At 41.8% G+C, this 19,326-nt stretch overlaps 2 protein-coding genes across 5 annotated transcripts in view; one reads left to right on the top strand and one right to left on the bottom strand.

Moving 5' to 3' along the window:
• LOC119649571 (glycine receptor subunit alpha-2) overlaps window positions 1-19,326 on the bottom strand; it is a 371,241-nt gene that overhangs the window by 233,552 nt on the left and 118,363 nt on the right. The gene's annotated exons all lie outside the window — the stretch shown is intronic.
• The window catches only part of LOC119649570, a 49,660-nt gene that overhangs the window by 10,021 nt on the left and 20,313 nt on the right, over window positions 1-19,326 (top strand). For all 3 annotated transcript variants that reach the window (XR_005249153.1, XM_038051771.1, XM_038051772.1), the window contains exons 4-7: window positions 7,342-7,485; window positions 14,809-14,906; window positions 14,965-16,752; window positions 16,805-17,044. Coding sequence is in view for 2 of the 3 variants with exons in the window: in XM_038051771.1 (XP_037907699.1) it covers window positions 7,342-7,485; window positions 14,809-14,906; window positions 14,965-16,752; window positions 16,805-17,044 (2,270 nt within the window). In the remaining variant the exon portion in view is untranslated. The remainder of the gene's footprint in view (window positions 1-7,341; window positions 7,486-14,808; window positions 14,907-14,964; window positions 16,753-16,804; window positions 17,045-19,326) is intronic.

Raw genomic sequence — 19,326 nt, forward strand, 5'->3', positions numbered from 1 at the left:
ATCCGATTTACTCGGAAACGGCTAAACCAGTTGTTACGAAATTTGCTGAGAGCGTCCGATCTGTAAATCCCTTTACATACAACGGGTGGCACTATTTTCCACTGGGTGTAAGAGGAGTTCCCCATACGTATGAAAAGAGAGTGTAATTTTTTTTCACACAATATGATCGAGTTGAGTATCAACTGAAAGGGAATTAGTACTTTTAAAAAATAATGATATTTTTGATATCGGCTGAAACATAGGGGAGTGAGGACTCAAAGTTGGTGCCCTAAAAAGTGAAACAGGTTTCGTTCTCAGAACCTATCCAAGAATATTACCATATTTTAGAAATTTGCCCGAAAACCCCCCTTAAGTTCACTCAGGAAGTATAAAATTAGTACGGTTATTAATAAAAACATAATACATAATTTTGGAAAGTTTGACAAAAATCCAGCTATTATTATCAAAATTATAAAAGGTCAAAGTTGTGAATTTCACGTGAATTTATTGCACTGTGTATGTCGTAATCATCATATACAGTGAACTCATATAAACGGCGGAGTCGGAATTTGGAAATACGTATATATATTTCAAAGAATATTTTGAATTAAAGATATACGCGAATGGACAAATGTGAATAGGGATTTCTCACACAAGCGAAGCGTCCAGCTTCCCGTATTCCGACTTCTTTGAGTAATCACATCGCTGTTGCCATCCAGTTATAGATTTCTCCCTTTCGGCTTTTTTTTACTTTCGATAAGGAAGAGATGGGCATAATGGAATATATGTTTGCCATTTCCAAGATGTCAGTCGGCACCATTTCCGAGATGGCGGACGTCCTTCGGATTATTCTTCTGCAAACCGCATCAGTTTATGTCCGTAACTTAAACACGCAGCGCTGTTCCCCAAACTTTGCATGCATACCGCAAAATGGAACACAACATCCTAGCTACAAGCAGCCTGGAAGTATAAAGCGAACCTAACTACATTCGGTACCAATTTTGCCACAGTCATTCTAGCGGTGGATGCATTTTCGGAAGTATACTCAATGTGCTGCATAAAATTGAAATTTGCATCTATCATCACTCCTGGCTCCCTTGAAAGTGATGATATGCTAGCAAAGTTTCTCTTCCGGTGCTTGATAATAAGGAACGATTCTGTCTTTTCCTCCGCAAGTATTAACCTAGCGCTAGCCAGCAACACTGAATGCTTCGCAGGAGTTCAACTTAGCATCTTCTAGGTATTTTGCGACCACAAACAACACAATGTGGGCAGCGTAACGCACCACCGTGGCCTCCTCCGGAACCGGAAGATTAAGTATGCCATTGTACCTGATGTTTCACAGTAGCGCGCCCAGTACGGAGCCCTATGGAAGAACTGAAGTACTGCGAATTTACTCGAATCATCAGTCTAACACTTCGGATTTGAACGCGAATAAGACTTTGACAACCAATTTATTAAACAAAATAAGCAAATTTAAAAATTCAATTTAAAATTGGAAGCTCCATCAGTGGGTAAGGATTAAATCGGACTGCCTCATTGAAGTTCTCATTCCCATCAGCGAAGCCACGAACCTTCAAAGGCCAAAGTGCAGCATCAGCAAGTATGCTACTATGCACTCCATTGCCTTTGTAAACCGACCTGATGTCCTGGGCTTTGTGTTCATCGTCCCTAAATAACTGCCTAATGATGGTTTTAGGTGGAGTCCTCGCTAACAAAGGTCAGGTCCACGTTTGACAGGCTCTCCTCTACCTTCCTTAGGCAGAACTATATCTAACTGCGCAAAAGCCTCTAATAGGCTTCGGTTCTTAAGTCATCCTCGCTGCTTCCCCATTCGATGCCCACGTATTAATGATTGAGATTTATTTATTATTACCTTATTTTTTCATTGCAATCAACGCATTCCAGAATTACGGGCATTTACTCCTTCCGGCAATATGCCCGTTATCCTGCCCCTTCTTTTCTTCGCGCAATAGGCATTTAGAGTGCCTATTGCATTCCTTGGTAATATGGCGTTTCTCCCCACACTTTCTGTATCGACCGGAGTGATCGATGCATGCCTTCCCCAAATGCCCAAACATAAGGCACTTGAAACTCCTCTTTAAGGAAATCTGCCCTCTCTGACGGCAGACACCCCACCGACACTTTCCTTGCTGCCAACAGCTTTTGTGTTTCATCCACCGATAGTCGCATTGTGGCTAGTTAAGTACAACTACAGGCTTTTTTCAGACTCCCAATCGATTCTTCACGCTGTTCCTCCAACTTAAATTATTCTTTCAACGCATTGCAAACTTCTCTTTTAGATATTACTTCGTCGAGATCCTGAATGTAGATCTCATGATTTTCGCAGCGTACTGTCACATTCTCTCCCAGTGAATTCTTAACTTTATTCCGAAGGCCGTCAGTTTTACCCAAGATGGATTTTTTCTACTCAAACATGAGATCGCCTTCGGAACTCCACTCCATATTTTGGGTCATTTCTCATAAGCCAATGGTTGACCCATTGGTGGTCAATGAAATTTTGAGTTTCATCAGAACATCATCATCATCATCAACCACGCAACAACCTTAATAAGGAACTCCAGACATCCCGGTTTTGCGTCGAACTAAAGCCTAAAAGCTGTCTGGCGTCCTGACTTACGCCATCGCTCCGTCTTCTTTTTCTACCATAGATATTGCCCTTATAGACTTTTCGGGAGGAATCATCCTCATCCATACAGATTAGGTGACCCGCCCACCGTAACCTATTGAGCCGGATTTTATCCAAAACCTGACGGTCATGGTATCGCTCATAGATTTTGTCGTTATGTAGGCTACGGAATCGTCCATCCTCATGTAGGGGGCCAAACATTCTTCGAAGGATTCTTTTATCGAACGCGGCCAAGAGTTCGCAATTTTTCTTGCTAAGAACCCAAGTTTCCGAGGAATACATGAGCACTGGCAAGATCATAGTCTTGTACAGTAAGAGCTTTGACCCTATGGTGAGACGTTTCGAGCGGAACAGTTTTTGTAAGCTGAAATAAGGTCTGTTGGCTGACAACAACCGTGCGCGGATTTCATCATCGTAGCTGTTATCGGTTGTGATTTTCGACCCTAGATAGGAGAAATTGTCAACGGTCTCAAAGTTGTATTCTCCTATCCTTATTCTTCCTGTTTGACCAGTGCGGTTTGATGTTGTTGGTTGGTTCAGAACATCAAATGAAAAGCATTTCTAGAAAAAAAATTCCTTTATTGCTTTATATATAGCAATCTTTGCATAAAATTGTCTTAAAGGTGTTTTTCTTAACGATTTTGTTGAAATTCATTAGCATTTTCGTACTTTTTAGTGTAGTGTTTGTTGTGTTGTAGTGTTTTAGTGTACGGATTTTGGATTAAAGCAGATGGGGGGAGTCTAACCGCTACAATGACAAAAAACTCAGCCGAAATCAGAAGGGTCGCGACGCCTTCAATACAAAAGAAAACCACTTTCTCACTCACTGCTATACGTCAAATCTTTTATTTAGCACATACAAATCTCTCCACCGTGAAACATTTAAACATTCCAGTGGGTTCTAGACGCGTACGTCAAATAATTTCTATCTTTGTTCCGCAAAACTGAAGTCCGCACCGTGCTAAAAGGCAAACTGTAAACAAGTCGGAAACCGGAAGCTCAGCGCTTCAAGTATGAAAAGTTTTTGTTGATTTTTTGTGTAAGAAGATGGTTTCACTTATATACTCGTGTAGGTAGTAGCGTATATACGCTGAATATGTCTCCATGCAATACTCACATTTTATCTCTTCTTAAGTAGAAACTTGATGCGAAAGAGACAAATTTGACCTCCTATAACTTTGTAAATAACAGTAGAATCTCCACCAAACCTTCCAGTATGACGCTTCCTATTAAAGCCATCTTACTGTGGACCTAAAATAAGGGGAGTTCCCAGTAACTTTTAAAAATATAGTATACGATTATTAACTTCATTTCTGTAGATATCTCAACGGAGAATATTTTGAGGCCTAGACACATAGGCACCACTATATTTTTTTCAGATTTTTGGTAGGTAGTCTCTGAGAACGGATGCTTGATGTAAGTGGCCTATTTTGTTTCCAGCGAAACAATTTCATTAAACCGGAAGCTGGACGCTTCAGGTATGAACAATTTTTTGTATTTTTTTTATAAAGACATTTGAGTGGACATTCGTCCCATTAGTACGTAGCACTTAATATATGCATATATGATGTGAGAATATCCACATTCAGTCTTGAATTTGCAAAGAAGCGACAATTTTAAGCTATTATAAGTTTGTTAGTAATAGTGTAATTTCCACCAAACGTGGTAGGATCATACTCTAGGTTATATATACCCTACACTGTTGCACTGTTCATGGTGCTAGAATGAACTTAAGGGCGGTTTTGCAGCCAATTACTAAAAATTTTAGAACCATACTATTATTAACTTTATTTGAATAGATATCGGTATGGAGGACATATAGTGGCAGCCTAGGCACCATATAGTGACAGCTTCCTGACTTTTTCAGATTTTTCGGATGGATAGTTTCTGAGAATGGGTCCGTCAACGCACTCCACCTTTCTAACAAGTGTCAAAACAAAGATCAGACTCGGAAGGTACTAACCGAGACCTTTCATTTGATAACCTACATGACTATATTTGATGAAAAAAAAATTACACTCCCTTTAGAATGCACTGGGCCCCCCTTAAATTCGATGTAGAATTATGTACGGAAGCGAAAAAATTATGGTATTAAAAATGAGGCAAGAAAATACTAAATGGTACTTTTATTTGAGCGTACCTAGGCTCATGCAAAAAGGGAAGATTTTCACCTCTCCTGTTTTTGTATTTTGTGTCATACTCTCGTAGGTGACAACCAATATTGTTAATACATTGCAATAAGACTGAATACGGAAAGATGGCGAAGAGACGCGGAATGCCATCGCGTTTCTTGGGTAGGGACGAAGTAGGTAACTGGCCCGTGACCCATGTGTTTAATGTATTGGTGTGTCGGTGTGTCAATGGCACCCAGATGGTTTTCTTCTGTGTGTTTCCCCATCCAAACAGCAACGCAATACCACATGCTCGAAACAAAGTGGGTGCTTGCCAATGTGGAGCATTACATACGTGGCACATACACAAGAACTTATGCGCGGAATCTTTCTCGAGCTTTTACCGTAGACGGTCAAACATGCGTAATGATTTTTTCCATCATAAAATTTCGAACAATGCTCTGAGTTGAATATTTTGTGTTTAGCGTTTTTGGTACATTGTGTTAGAAGGAAGGAAAGGTGTGTACATCGAAACATGAGACGGTAAAATGGAAATTAAAAAACAACCAAATTAAATTAAAAACCAACCTAATTCAAACTTTAATTTTAATGTTATGTACGCAATTTCAATTTTAGAACAATAATGCATCGAATTGGAATGGAATTCGTTCCTAGCTTCCTACCTGCAATGTATCAACCAGAAAATCCAGCAACTACTACAGAAGTTCAACCAGGCAGGGGGAGGCATATAGAGTCGGCGTGGGACATTATACAATAGGTGTTCTAGTCAATAAATACCAATATATTCCATCTAGTCGCTTCGAAGCATCAGCTGATTCCCGCCACCATGCTTAAGAGTTGCATATATGTCGTAAATTTTAAGCTCCGTATCGCCTTACTCTACGAAATCCTGATTTTACTTTTGCCTGAATACCTGAAGCTCGAAGATTTGGATAACGCCCTCTATCACAAATGCAGGCTGTTTTTACTCTGTATATGCTCTAGAAGTGAATCTGTTCACCAGTGCATGTTATGACATCTTCCAATGTTTTGACGCTTTTGATCCGGCTTCTATGCGAATTGCGAATGACGTCGCGTTGTTTTCGAACTGGTAGCTTCAACAATGGGTTGTTCCACTTTATGTCCATTCAAGTGGCTTCCTCTACACCTTTTATGATGTGCTAACTACTTTCACCGAAATGGCTTTGTTTTTACGATTGTACGGAAATTTTAGTTTATTTCGTGACATAACGACAGGCAGTAAAACTTTACCAGTTCTTCTTTTCGGGCATTTCGCTTCTGTTTCTGTCGAAAACTGCTAAAAAGTACCTATATAATTACAGATGTGCGGAAAGAAGGGAGAAAACACTAAGGCACTGATGAACTTCAAAAAGCACTAAATTTATTACTTAACACTGTTAAGTAACCACAAGAGATTCCTTTTAAACAGCCCAGATGTCTACAATCATTACTGAAGGGATTTAGGAAAGGATCCTCAGTATTTCGGAGATTGTGTGGGCTTGATTTTGACAGATCACCAAAAATTAACACGGACAAATACCAAGGGATACTTCTGAATCGACTGATGCCTTTATTTCAAAGCTTTCGACGTATTAAACTTAGATTTCAACAAGACAGCACTTCTGCCCATGTAAGTCGGAGGACGCGCAGTTAGTTTAATGCTCATCCTATTGAGTTGTTCGACTAGCCTACATGAAATCCGGATCTGAATCCGATGGAGAAAATTTGGGGTATCATGGTACGTCGTACGTATGCAGATAAAAAGCAATACGGCTCCATTGAAAAGCTTCAAACCGCGATCATGCGCGAAATGATAAGATAAGAGCTATTTTTCAAGCTGCTTTTTTTCATCGAATATAGCTATGTGGGGTATCAAATGAAAGGTCTCTCTCCACTGAAGTGGAGAGCCTGTCTTCCACAGATTTCTCCATGGGGGAACATGAATTAGGTGAGGCTTCTGCTTTCAAAATATATATACATATATAAAAGAAAAAATCAATTTTTGAGAACCGTCGCATAGGAAAACCCCATAAGAGAAATTAGGGTAAAAATCCCGGGTGAGCGTAATGTTGATCACAGTACCTTGTAGTGAACTTTTACGACCATAAATGAAGGAGTCTAAGACACTTGAAGACCTAGATGCAAAATTGATATCTTAAGTAATCGGTTAATATTATTTCCTAATTATAATTATTCTGAAAAAAAAATAAATTAAAATAGAGAAAATTAAATGGCGGAACATTATCGTTACTTTCCAGTTAACAATTACTGAAAATTACTCTGAAAAGTGACAAATTAGCTGGATCTCTTCGACATTCCGAAAATAAATTTTCAATTAAATAAAAAGTTCCCCATATAGAACGCATTTAATTAATACCTCCCCTCGTGAAAAGTTATTGCAATCCTTTTAATTGAATGATTTCCGCTTAGTCCTTAGAGGCAATGAAATTCCTGAAGCGTATCTACCCATATGCACAATCGTGAGCGTCCAACCGCTTCCATGCTAACATCAAATTGTTTCCAACGTAAATCGATATATGAACAAGCCAAACTAATGTTTTATTTATACGGTTATTTCAGGACTAGAAGTGTTCTTCAAAAGCTATCGATCTGGCATTATCACATGTGGGGAATCTATTCTCACCACATGGACTGACGGGGAAGCCTACTATGTGCTGGACTTCGCGGAAAAAATGAACATCGAGCAGACCCTCACGAAAACAAGTAAGTTTTCACTGAAAGTATCTTATTGACACACATAGGACGGACTCGTATTTGCTGGTGCCGCACCAGTTTCAGTTCTAAGGATGCCTCGTTCCTTTTTGATTTACATACATTAAATATGCATTCGAACATGTGTTCCAGGATTGCTATTATTGACTTGATAATTACAATATCATGTAAAATCCAGCCCGAGCCATTTGGCTTACTGTTAGATCACATGCATTCATAGACAGGCAAAGTGCCTGCCATGGAACTGTGGCACGCAAGGTATTCCTCCACGAACAGTGAATTGCTGTGACTGCTATTTTTATAGGCTATGAAATTTTCCCAATATCCAATATGTCTCGTGCTTTGTAGGAAGTGACAGGACACCTTTTACCACGCGCTGCCTATTTACATATCATACATATATGTGTTCTCTTCGTACCGATTAATGATGGTCACAATGTTTGGGTTGTTAGTTCCCATTCCATTGAACTCAACTTGAACTTTTCACAGACAAGGGATCCTTAAGTTATGTTGTTGTTGATATTACTGATACGAAAGTTCTTCTAATCTATTTGTACATACCATTAAACATGAGCTATGGATGCAGGACTTCATTCTTCGTTAATAAGGAAGCAACATCTTACTGGCCATTCACCATTATTAGAACACTTCGCGAAGTCAATCTAAACTTATACCAGCGAGATAGGTAATGATTGCTGACGATTCTCCACTTATATGCAACTATTTTGTGTAGAAACTGAAAGGATTAAATTTATGCCGTGACATCGGCAAAAGCGTCACTGCTAATAGAAGGATTCAAATCGGCCAATAAGTTTGTTGGTGCTATGACATCACTGACTGGAACATAATTTACTTTTTGCGTGGGTGAGAACGGTTGGAACCACGATTTCATGAATACCGTTAATGGCAAGCAATCAAAGAATGAGTGCAGAACTTCGACACAGCAGATTCCATATTAACTAAGCCATAATCGGGCTTCCCATTTTCTTCATAAGTACCCGTAAGCTGGAAGTATCCAGAGAAATCGGAGGGAAAAAGCGGAGGATGGGGACAAGCTGTTAACCCCGGCGAGTTCCACACTGAGCGCAGTAGAATCGCAATTAGCGTCGGTTCCCATATTATCCTTATCCTTATCCATCCATATCTACCAACATAAAAGTTAGTCAAATTAATCTGCAGAGTGCTAACTCTCTACAATACTGGCAGCAAGACTGGCAAAGTTGCAGGACTACCCATTGGATTAGGATTTCCGGTACAAGAGCTTTAATAAAATCTGTGATATTGGACCAGTCAAGGGGGCGAGGATTTTCTTCGATGGGAAATTTTCGAGACCCTGATGTCAAAATTGATAAAGGCAGCCATGTTGAGACAATTTTATTCCCAGGACCTAGCTGCGGTCAACTTACAATGCCAGATTAATGACAAGAGCAAAAACGTCATAATTTCCTCTACTTACCTACCCTATGATTCTTTTTGTCCTCCGTCGACCCAAGGACTAAGGGATCTAATAGTGTATATAGAATTTTTGGCAACAAAGATCAACTCCCTAGACGACTAAAGACCTCTTTGGCGATAGAAGTTGTGGAATTGGAATTGGAAACATCGAATCGCACACATTTAGAGTGCCCTGAAAAGTCCTATTAGCCGAGGCTAAAGCAGTGTAAAGGTTCCCTGGTGTAACAGAGAACTGCAAGAACCCACGAAATTAACCAGACGACATCTGCATCGTGCTTGTAAAAGCAATAAAAACAAGTCGGGAAACCGGAAGCTGGACGCTTCAGGTATAAAAGGTTTTGTATATTTCCTTTATAAAGATCGTGTCCGGATAGCTCAGTGGTTAGAGTACTAGGCTATCATACGGAAGGTCGCGGTTCAAATCTCACTGGTGGCAGTGGAATTTGTATCGTGATTTGACGTCGGATACCAGTCGACTCAACTGTGAATGAGTACCTGAGGCAAATCAGGGTAATAATCTCGGGCGAGCGCAATGCTGACCACATTGCCTCCTACAGTGTTCTGTAGTGTACCGTTACGGTCTTGAATGAGGTGCTCTAACACACTTCAAGGCCCTGATCCAATATGGATTGTTGCGCCAACGATTATTATTATTATTATTAAAGATATTTGAGTGTGCATTTGTACCAGCCACATTCAGTCTTGAATCTGGCAAGAAGCGACAACTTTGACTTATTATAACTTTGTTAGTAATAGTACGATTTCCACCAAATTTATTAGGATCATGCTCTAGATTATACCATACACTGTTACGTGGTACTAGAATGAATTTAAGGGGGGTTTTGCGGCCAATTACTAAAGATTATAATAATATACTTTTATTAACTTTATTTGAATAGATATCGGTATGATGGGTATTTCGGAGCCTAGGCACCATATAGTGGCAGCCTTTTAACTTTTTTTGAGATTTTTCGGTTGGGTAGTTTCTCAGAATGGGTCCGTTAAAGAAATGATCAATTTCGACCCCCCGTACTCCCCAACTTTCTAACAAATGTTAGAACTAAGACTGCCAAAGAAAAGCCGAGCGTCCAAGGAACCAGTAACGGAGGGAGTGCAACGTTTGGACCCGAAATTGGCTCCACAAATGAAATCGCAGGAAGTGTGAGCAAATGTTTGGACAACCGTGAGGCCAAGGAAGCAGGTAAAAAGAAAGAGGCACCATCCAGATGCAATTGTTACCGAAAGCAGAGGTGACCTCTCTTACGCCGAGATTCTGCGGAATCCTGCTATATGTTTTAAATGTCTGGAGTACGGCCACACAAATCTTGCACAAGCAAGCATGATAGGTCTGGCCGGTGCAGGCGGTGTGGCGGAAAAGGACACCTGGCACAAAATTGTCATAAAGACTCTGAATGCATGTTGGGTAACCATGCAAGCTTTAGCGCCAAGGGCCACGCCGAAGGAAGAGGAAAATGCCCGTTACCTAGGAGGGAACCAACAGCAAAGAGTAAATGAGATTTATTCAGGTAAATCTCACCAGTCAGTCCAAGAGCTCGATGTGGACGTGGCGATTATTAGCGGTTCGATACAGAGGAAAAGATAACGCGGTATGGGCCACCGACAGGACGATAGGACAATACCCGTTAGAAGAAATAACCGCAACGCCTGGAAATAGGTTCGTAAGAGCTAAAATTAACGGCGTTCATGTCTACAGTTGCTACGCTTCGCCAAGTGCAATAAGCGTTAGCCGCAAATGCGCGATCCCCAATTGTCATCGCGGGAAATTTCAACTTATGGTCCACCGAATTGGGAAGCAATGTTTCTAACAACAGAGGGCTCATATTCCTGGAAGCTTTTTCTTCACTGGACGTTCTTGCTAATATCGCAAGTACCTATACCTTGGTTCAGTAGTATATATTACCTTCGTAAGCAGTGCATTGATGAGGGACATCTCCCCTCCCTACAGCAACGCCGTGTCTTCCATGATATATGTACTCTTTTCAAACTCTGCAATTGTCTGATGGACTGCTCCGCCAACCCGGATATTACTTTCCGTATCGCCTCATCTCATAACACACGTAGTGCGGACATTTTTGATGTACCCTTCACGGAGGACAATATGTAATAAGGAATTTGCTTTCTGTGTATTGTCCTCATTAAATAAATAAAAATCAATAAAATAAATAAGACGTTACCTGGCGAGTTAGTGAACACAACACGCATAGTGATCATTAAGCTATACTGTTAAGTGTAGTGGAGAACAGAAGCATGGAGCATCCAAAAGACATGCCGGACGAAACAGTGGAGTTCAAAGATGTTTGACGTGGAAATATTCACTGAGATATTTCGGGATAGTTTCACACCAACAGCGAGTGAAAAATCTGAGCAAATTGTCAGAAACATGGTTGCAGCCTATGATGTCTTTATGCCAAGGCACAGAAATAACGCTCATAGATTATCGAAACCGTGGTGGAATGACGAAATCAGACGACTGCGTACCATATGCCTGCCAGCGAGAAGAAGCTACCAACGCGCTAATGATGAGCATTAAATTGCACAGAGGAAGGCGACATACAAAGCTAATCGAAGAGAGCTGCGGAAGGCAATCCGTGAAAGTAATCAAAATTCCTTTAAAGACCCCGAGGTAGGAGCCTACAGAGCGGTAATGGCTAAGTTGAAAGGAAGTAGGGCTCCGCAGATAAAAGTGCGCCACCACCACTCTTTTCCCACAGCAAATCAAATGCACTATTACGGTCGAAAGCAGAGCGAGAGCATCCCATAACGGATATCTTGCGTATAACAGAGGATGAGCCTGCAAAAAGGTAGGGACTAAAAAAGCAACCCGGCTGGACGGAATACCGAACGTGGCTTTGAAGGTGGTGATAAAAGCAAGCAAAACCTACTTGGAAGAGGGAACCTTCCCGACTCAGTTGAAAAAGCAAAGGTTGGTACTGTTACCAAAGAGTGGTAAACCACCTGGAGGGCCATCATCGTATCGTCCCATTTTTTGCAGGACAGTATAGGAAAGTTGCTGGAGTTTATTATATGACACAGGCTGCTCCTAATTGTGGAAGAAGCACCAGGCATGTCTACACAACAATACGGTTTTCGCGCCGGCCGATCCACGGTAGCGGCTATCAACACAGTAGTGAATCTGGCAGAGGAAGCAATTGCAGGTATAGTGTGGCAGGATTGTACCAAAAGATACTGTGCCATCATCACCCTCGACGTGAGGAATGCCTTCAACTAAGCGCAATGGCAGCATATAATAAGATCCTTAAATCAAGCAAATTTAGAAATATAAGTCTCATTTAGGTCCACGCCCCTACAGAGGAGTCGGAGAAGGAATATCCTTCTACGAGGCAGTAGAACGTATCCTTCTACGAAGCAGTAGAACGAAACCTGTATTTAGGAGATACGTCGGCTCCCATAGCTTGCAGCAGAATACAAATGATAGCGGACTGCGGATTATTCAATTATAATAGTAGTGTCATACAAAATGGTTTTCGGGGAAAGCAGTCCACAAACAAACGTTAGTCTCTCCAGACAGGACCAATGTGCGAGGCCAGATAAAAGCAGCAGCACCACTTTTAAGACCGTTCGACATCAACAACGGTCTACGATAAGGAGATGCCCTCTCATGCATCCTCTTTAACCTGGCCCTGGAGAAAGTGATCCGTGATGCTGAGATAAATGCTAGGGGTACAATCCTGTTTAAGTCCACCCAACTACTGGCCTATGTTGACGATATCAACATCAGGGGAAGAACGACCCGAGACGTACAAACTGCCTTCATCAAGATCGAGCGGACGGGCCGAGATCTTGGGCTGAACATTAATGAAGGCAAGACAAAATAAATGGGGGCACCGTCGGCGCCAAAAGCCAACCAACCAACACCATCAAACCGCAATGGTCAAATGGGAAGAATAAATATAGAAAACTACAACTTTGAGACCGTTGATAATTTCTCGTATCTTGGGTCGAAAATCACAACCGATAACAGCTACGACGATGAAATCCGCGCATGGTTTAAGCTTACAAAACTTGTTCCGCTCGTAACGTCTTACAATAGGGCCAAAGCTCTTACTGTACAAGAAAATGATCTTGCCAGTCCTCATATATTGCTCAGAGGCTTGGGTTCTTAGCAAGATAAATTGCGAACCACCATGCTCTTCAATTCCACCCAACTACTGGCCTACGCTGACAATATTGACATTTTGGGAAGAACAACCCGAGATGTACAGTCTACCTTCATCCGGATCGAGCAGACGACGCGAGAATTCGGTCTGTACATTAATGAAAGCAAGACAAAGTACATGGTGGCAACGTCAGCTACAAAAACCAAGGAATGAACAACATCGAATCGCACTGGCCAAAGAAAAACAATAAAGATATGAGACTACAACTATAAGAGTGTAAATGATTTCTCCTATCTAGGGTTGTTGGCAGCCAACAGAGCCTATTTCAGTTTATGAAAACTGTTCTACTCGAAACGTCTCACCATAGGGTCAAAGCTCTTACTGTACAAGACAATGATCTTGCCAGCCCTCATGTATTCCCCGAAGACTTGGGTTCTTAGCAAGAAAAATTGCGAACTCTTAGCCGCGTTCGAGAGAAGAATCCTCTGAAGAATTTTTGGCCCCCTACATGAGGATGGACGGTTCCGTAGCCTACATAACGACGAAATCTATCGGCGATACCATGACCGTCAAGTTGTGAATAAAATCTGGCTCAATAAGTTATGGTGGACGGGTCACTTAATCGGTATGGATAAGGATGATTCAGCCCGAAAAGTCTATAAGGTCAATATCGATGGTAAAAAAAGAAGACGAGACAGACCCTGCCTTAGATGGAGCGATGGCGTAGGTCAGGATGCCAGAAAGCTTTAGCAGATATCGACTGCGACGCAAAACCGGGATGTCTGGAGTTCCTCATTAAGGCAGGCCTAGACCGGATACCGGTTGTTGCGCCGTTGATGATGATAAATCAATTGAATATTCCCTCGTATATTCAGCTAATCATCAGGAATTATTTTGTGGATAGAAAGCTCCTCTAGGAGACCGACGTAGGCCCAGTTGAATATTTGATAACGGGCGGAGTGCCTCAAGGTCAGTGCTGGGACCGCTACTCTGGAACGTGATGCCCGACTATGTGCTACGCATCCAACTTCCGCGACAAGCTACCCTTATCGGCTACGCAGACAACATCACAATTGTTGTAGTGGACAAACACCCGGAGGATGTTATCTGAGCATGTGAGACATCGGTTAGGCTGCTCAAGGATTGGTTGCTATCACTTGGATTAGATTTAACGGAACACAAAATGGAGGCTGTACTGGTCAGCAGCCGTAATTTGAAAGAAACTCTACGGCTACTCTACTCTCTGGCTGCATCATGATAAAGAAACACATGAGGTTGAAAGCACGTGTCCCAAGTGCGAACGAAATCGAAGCGAAATCAAAACGATGGATTCATCAAAATAACAAATGAAAACACGAAGGTGCGAATACTCCTAGAAGCAATTGTAATGTTCAGCAGCCTATCGTATGCGGAAACACTAAAAGAGGGCAAAGCTAACCCCAACCAGGTGGAAATGTCAGTATGATCGGAACGCACCAAAAAGATCTCATATTTGAGTTGAAAAACCCCAATGGGGATAAGGACATCGGATCTGTGTTCTGCCGAGCGGCCATTGACACTTACCTATCTGCCCAGTTACTTACATACCTAAAATTTTCTTTGAATTTAGTGAACTCATCCCAAAATTAGTTAGCAGTATCTTAGTTGAAAGATTCACTGAGTTCACATGGGTTTCCTTTTCTTTCCTCAATATATATAAAAACTCTTCCTTTACCTTCAGGCAATAACCAAGGAAAAATAACTGCCGTCCGGTTTGAAAAGCTTTCCGATATGCTGAATGTCATTACTTCAAATCCAAGGACTTTAGGATATGGGGAAGTATGTAATAGCTAATCAACAGAATGACGACTCGATTCACATTTGTATACTATTACAGTTTTGCATTTCGAGAGTCGAGGCCACATTCGAGGAAGGGGGTGATATACCCTTACGAAACTATGAAGCGTTTTTAGGAAAAAGTGCAATCTTAACACAACCAGACTATCACGAGGGCCATGCGATATTCGGTGCGAGAGCAGACAAACAAACCCTAGCAAATCTGATAACAGCTCTTTGCTTGAGTGCGATCAATAACTCCGCGGAATGGTGTAAATACGATTTGGTAGATATCATACGAATTGGCGATAGGATGTATGCGAAAATTATAGAAGACTTCAGTGAATGTGAAGCAAAAGATCATGAAATCGGTTGGGACGACCTACAACCTCAAATAGGAATAAGTGCTTTCACTTTCAACAGGGAAGAACACACAGGAATTCTGTCAAAACCTGTTGAACAATCTACCGAGCCACAACCAGAGCCAACTGTAAGTATTGAACAACCAATGGAAGATCAAGAAAAAGGATCAAAAAGTATAAGCATCTCGAATGCTAACGATGCAGAACCCAACGCCGAAGAAAATGCACAAGAAGTGAGTGAAGAGCTAGCTCCCGAACCTGATACTATAACAACTCTTCTCCAAAATCTTGATATTAACCCCACATACGCTGCTATATTACAAACCGACTTTGTTGATATCGCTCTTTGGAAACAAGATGGCCTTTATTTTGTTTTCGACCCGAAAGCTAATGACGAAAAGGGCTACCCTAGCGTTAGACGAATTCAAAAGGCGGTGCAAGTCGTACAAGCTCGCCTAAAGGCGGAAGAAGAGGAAAGGAATCAGATGCGAGAGAGAGATGTTTCAGCAAACAAACTTGAACCCGAAGAAGGAGAAGATCACCCAATGTTCGACGACCCGTACTTTTCCCTAGACGAGATAAAGGCAAAAACTGACGAAGTCCACCAACATTTATCTGTAGTAAGAGATAGTCAGTTAGCCCTTGAGAAAGGCGAGGCCGCAAAAGAAACGGTACGCGACATTATGTCACTACCAAATGATGGTGCCGCTTATGTAGCATGGTTTCAAACTCTCGAAGGCCTCATTGACCATCTTCTATCTAAAACTCCTCCGGAATATCAGAATCAACCTATAACCTTACATGTTATTCAAATTGATAAAGCTGTGATTCAATCTCCTCAAAAGACCGTTAAGTATTTTGAAGAAAGGAATCCAGAAGGGTTCTGGACACTTCGAGGATTCATTTCACAAGAGGATCCCATACTTCCAAACAGAACAAACCTGGATGGAGCCTGCTCAATAATTGCTCTAGGTTTCACGTTGATCAACCCCGCGGATGAATGGTCCCGGCCTATTCTGGACGTTATATTGAAGTTCGGTGACCGACTCTACACCAAAAGTTTAATGCTGGTGTCTTCCTATGACAACAAAGTAAAATTAAAAATTGGTCAACTCGCGAAGTCTTTTAGCATTTACAAGCATAAATTTGATTACGAATTGAAATTTTCTAACGACAAATTTCCCCTGAATAACCCAGAAAACTTTAATGAAATTAACTCTTCATTCAAAGAGGCAGTGAATAGGCTCGGAACGAGTGAAAAAAACATTGGTGTTATTGCCAACCTTAATGGAAACTACTGCGTAGCTATTTGGCGAGCTGGACCCATCACATATGTTTACGACTCTCACCAAAATGATCCCAATGGTGTGTACAAGACCATTGGCTCTTCGACCCTCGAAAGGTTCGCCAATTTAAATATTCTGTTCAACGTTCTGAGAAGGAAGTTCGATAATATCAAGGAGGCGATAATGTGTGAACTAATTGAGGTAAGTAGATCATACAGTTGTTTGACTAGAATCAGTTGTTCACTTGCTCCAGGTCGACATGGAAACCACAAAATCCAAAGCGATCAGCCCACCGGACTATACACTAGTCAATTTCCGGGTACCAGAACCGCAATCAGCTTTTATCACAGGCGAAGACGTCGACACAAGCACTAAAATATTAAAGGTTGGGCAAGCCAAGCCAGAAGTATCTGAGGTTTTGTTGAATTTCGCGGCGGTGGTGCTGAGCCATCTTTTACATACAGAGTGCTGGACACCTACCATAATGAACAAAGTGAGTATTAAGAGTTTTACCAGATTTCCAAAAAAAGTTCTTTGTGAGACGGTTACAAGTGAAATTAATATTCAACCTTCATGAAGGTAAAATTGCGTAAAGTTGTAAAATGGAACATTTGTTTCTAAAACTGAGCAAATGGCACTGGTGCTAGTCTCCAGATCTCCCAACTGTGAACAACTCCAACAACAGAGCGAGAATACTATGAAAGTAGAATAGTATCTTACACGACAACTGAATTTCAGAACCACCTGAGGAAAGTTATCATAGAGTCACAAATATATTTGGCCCCAGTGTTAAAAAAGTCGAAAAGGCCGATTGGATGATGATTTTAAAGGCCTACATCCACGTTCAGTTCGACCTATCAGTCACATATGAACTTTACGGGTGGAGAGGAAGCATTAAGCGGTAGACTGCAAAATAGCCTGACGGGAAACCTTCTGGGAGCCAACCTATCTTTCTCTGTTTCCAGGAGCCAAGCCTCCCGTCTACCAAGACTGATAGTAGGTGGTGACAGCCATCTTCTGTGGGAGGTAACAAAATGCTACGGATCTAAACCGAACAGTCAAAAAACAGCTCACCCGAAAATAATTGAATAAACACGAGCTCTTTCACCGGCATACACTTTCGACCAGGTATTATATTGGAAGGCTGCGCGACAGAGAACATGGCTGACTGGCTTAGAACTTTATTCCCTCAACTACCAGGATGGAAGGGAACGGAATTGTCAACATGTACTCAGGATGAAATATTAGGAGCACACATGGTGACGGTCTACCTTCCCAAAGCCGCAACAAATGAGAGGGGGAAACTTATAAACCTCCTCAGCGCTCAAAATATGGATCCCAGGACAGAACATCCGGATCCTGCCGAAATTAGTCGTTAGGTAGGTAGGTATCAGTGACCGCTCCGAGAAGCCCAATTAGCGCTGTGGTGTGCCGTTTTGATATCACATACTCCTAAGACCGTGACTTCGGTTATGGGAGCAGGGAGGCAGAGTCTAACCGGCTCGGATCTTCAGAAGCATTCATGAAGGAAAGCAGCTCTCTCACTCTGCAGCTAGAAATCTCTCTTAGGTCCCCAAAGAATGGTTTACCCAGTGTCCGTAGCCTGACTCTAGCTGGAGCTAGGCAATCGCAGAGAAAGGGCATGATGGTTTCCCTTTCTTCTCCGCAGCTTCAGCAATGCGAATTGTAGGGTACGCCGAGCCTGGCGGCATGGTCCCCTATGAGCCAGTGCCCCATGCAGACCGCCGTAATCTTGAACGCATTTGTTAGTTGTTAGACTGGCGAAGTTCTGCGAAAGGAAGGCGCTACCACTTCTTCTTGGCTCCGTTACCAACGCCCAACATGGGATCTGGGGAAGCAGCGATATTAATCGAAGAGATGATTATCTTCTGGAATTCATCCTCAGTAACAAGTTAGAAATTCATAACGTAAGGAACACACCAACGGCCATGACCAACACCAGAAAAGGTACTAGATATAACTCTAGAAACACTCTGATGGGCGGCTTGGTCAAGAATTGCAGGGTGCCGGATGAGCTTTCTATGTCGACTCACAGAATAATCAGATTCGATATTTAGGATAACTCAAGGAATCCCAGGAGAACAGACTTTGACTCCTACACAAGACACCTGAGTGGTAACATGGCTCATCAACACATCTAGAAACAGTGGTGGACGGCATCAACAGAGTCATCATTGACGCATATTAACACTATTCAACTGAGCTAAAATAACTGGGGTAGAGGTATGAAAACATACTGATAGTGTATAGCAGCGCGATTAGGGAAGTAAAAAGAAACAGTTTCAGGGAATTTTGTGAAGGAATTGAATAAACCGCAGAAGCATCCAGGCTTCGAAAAGCTATAACCAACGATAAGGCAATATATTCTGTTGTTTGAAGAAGAAAGACGGGACTTTTACCGAGAATGAGGAGGACAAGATACATCTGCTTCCCAGAACTGGAGTCCTATTCCAGGGCGGAAGGCTATAGCATTCTGCCTGACACCCCAATAACGGACAGAAGAGGAAAAAAGGTGAATTGGAAACTAGTGAAAAACATATGTCCAGAAGCTAGAGTAAAATGGGTAGCGGGAACCTTTAAACCGCTGAAATCACCCGAAGTAGCGTTTGACATTTTCTCAGCACTACTCCAGGCAGGCCTAGAAAACATCTTAGGATCTTTTCTAAGAGTGGTAAGGGGCAGCATAGCTTTGGGATAGATACCAGGTGCATGGAGACAGGCAATAGTACTCTTTATTCCGAAAGCGAGTAAAAA

The sequence above is a fragment of the Hermetia illucens genome, chromosome 2, assembly GCF_905115235.1.
Source record: "Hermetia illucens chromosome 2, iHerIll2.2.curated.20191125, whole genome shotgun sequence".
In the NCBI taxonomy this organism is placed as follows: domain Eukaryota; kingdom Metazoa; phylum Arthropoda; class Insecta; order Diptera; family Stratiomyidae; genus Hermetia; species Hermetia illucens.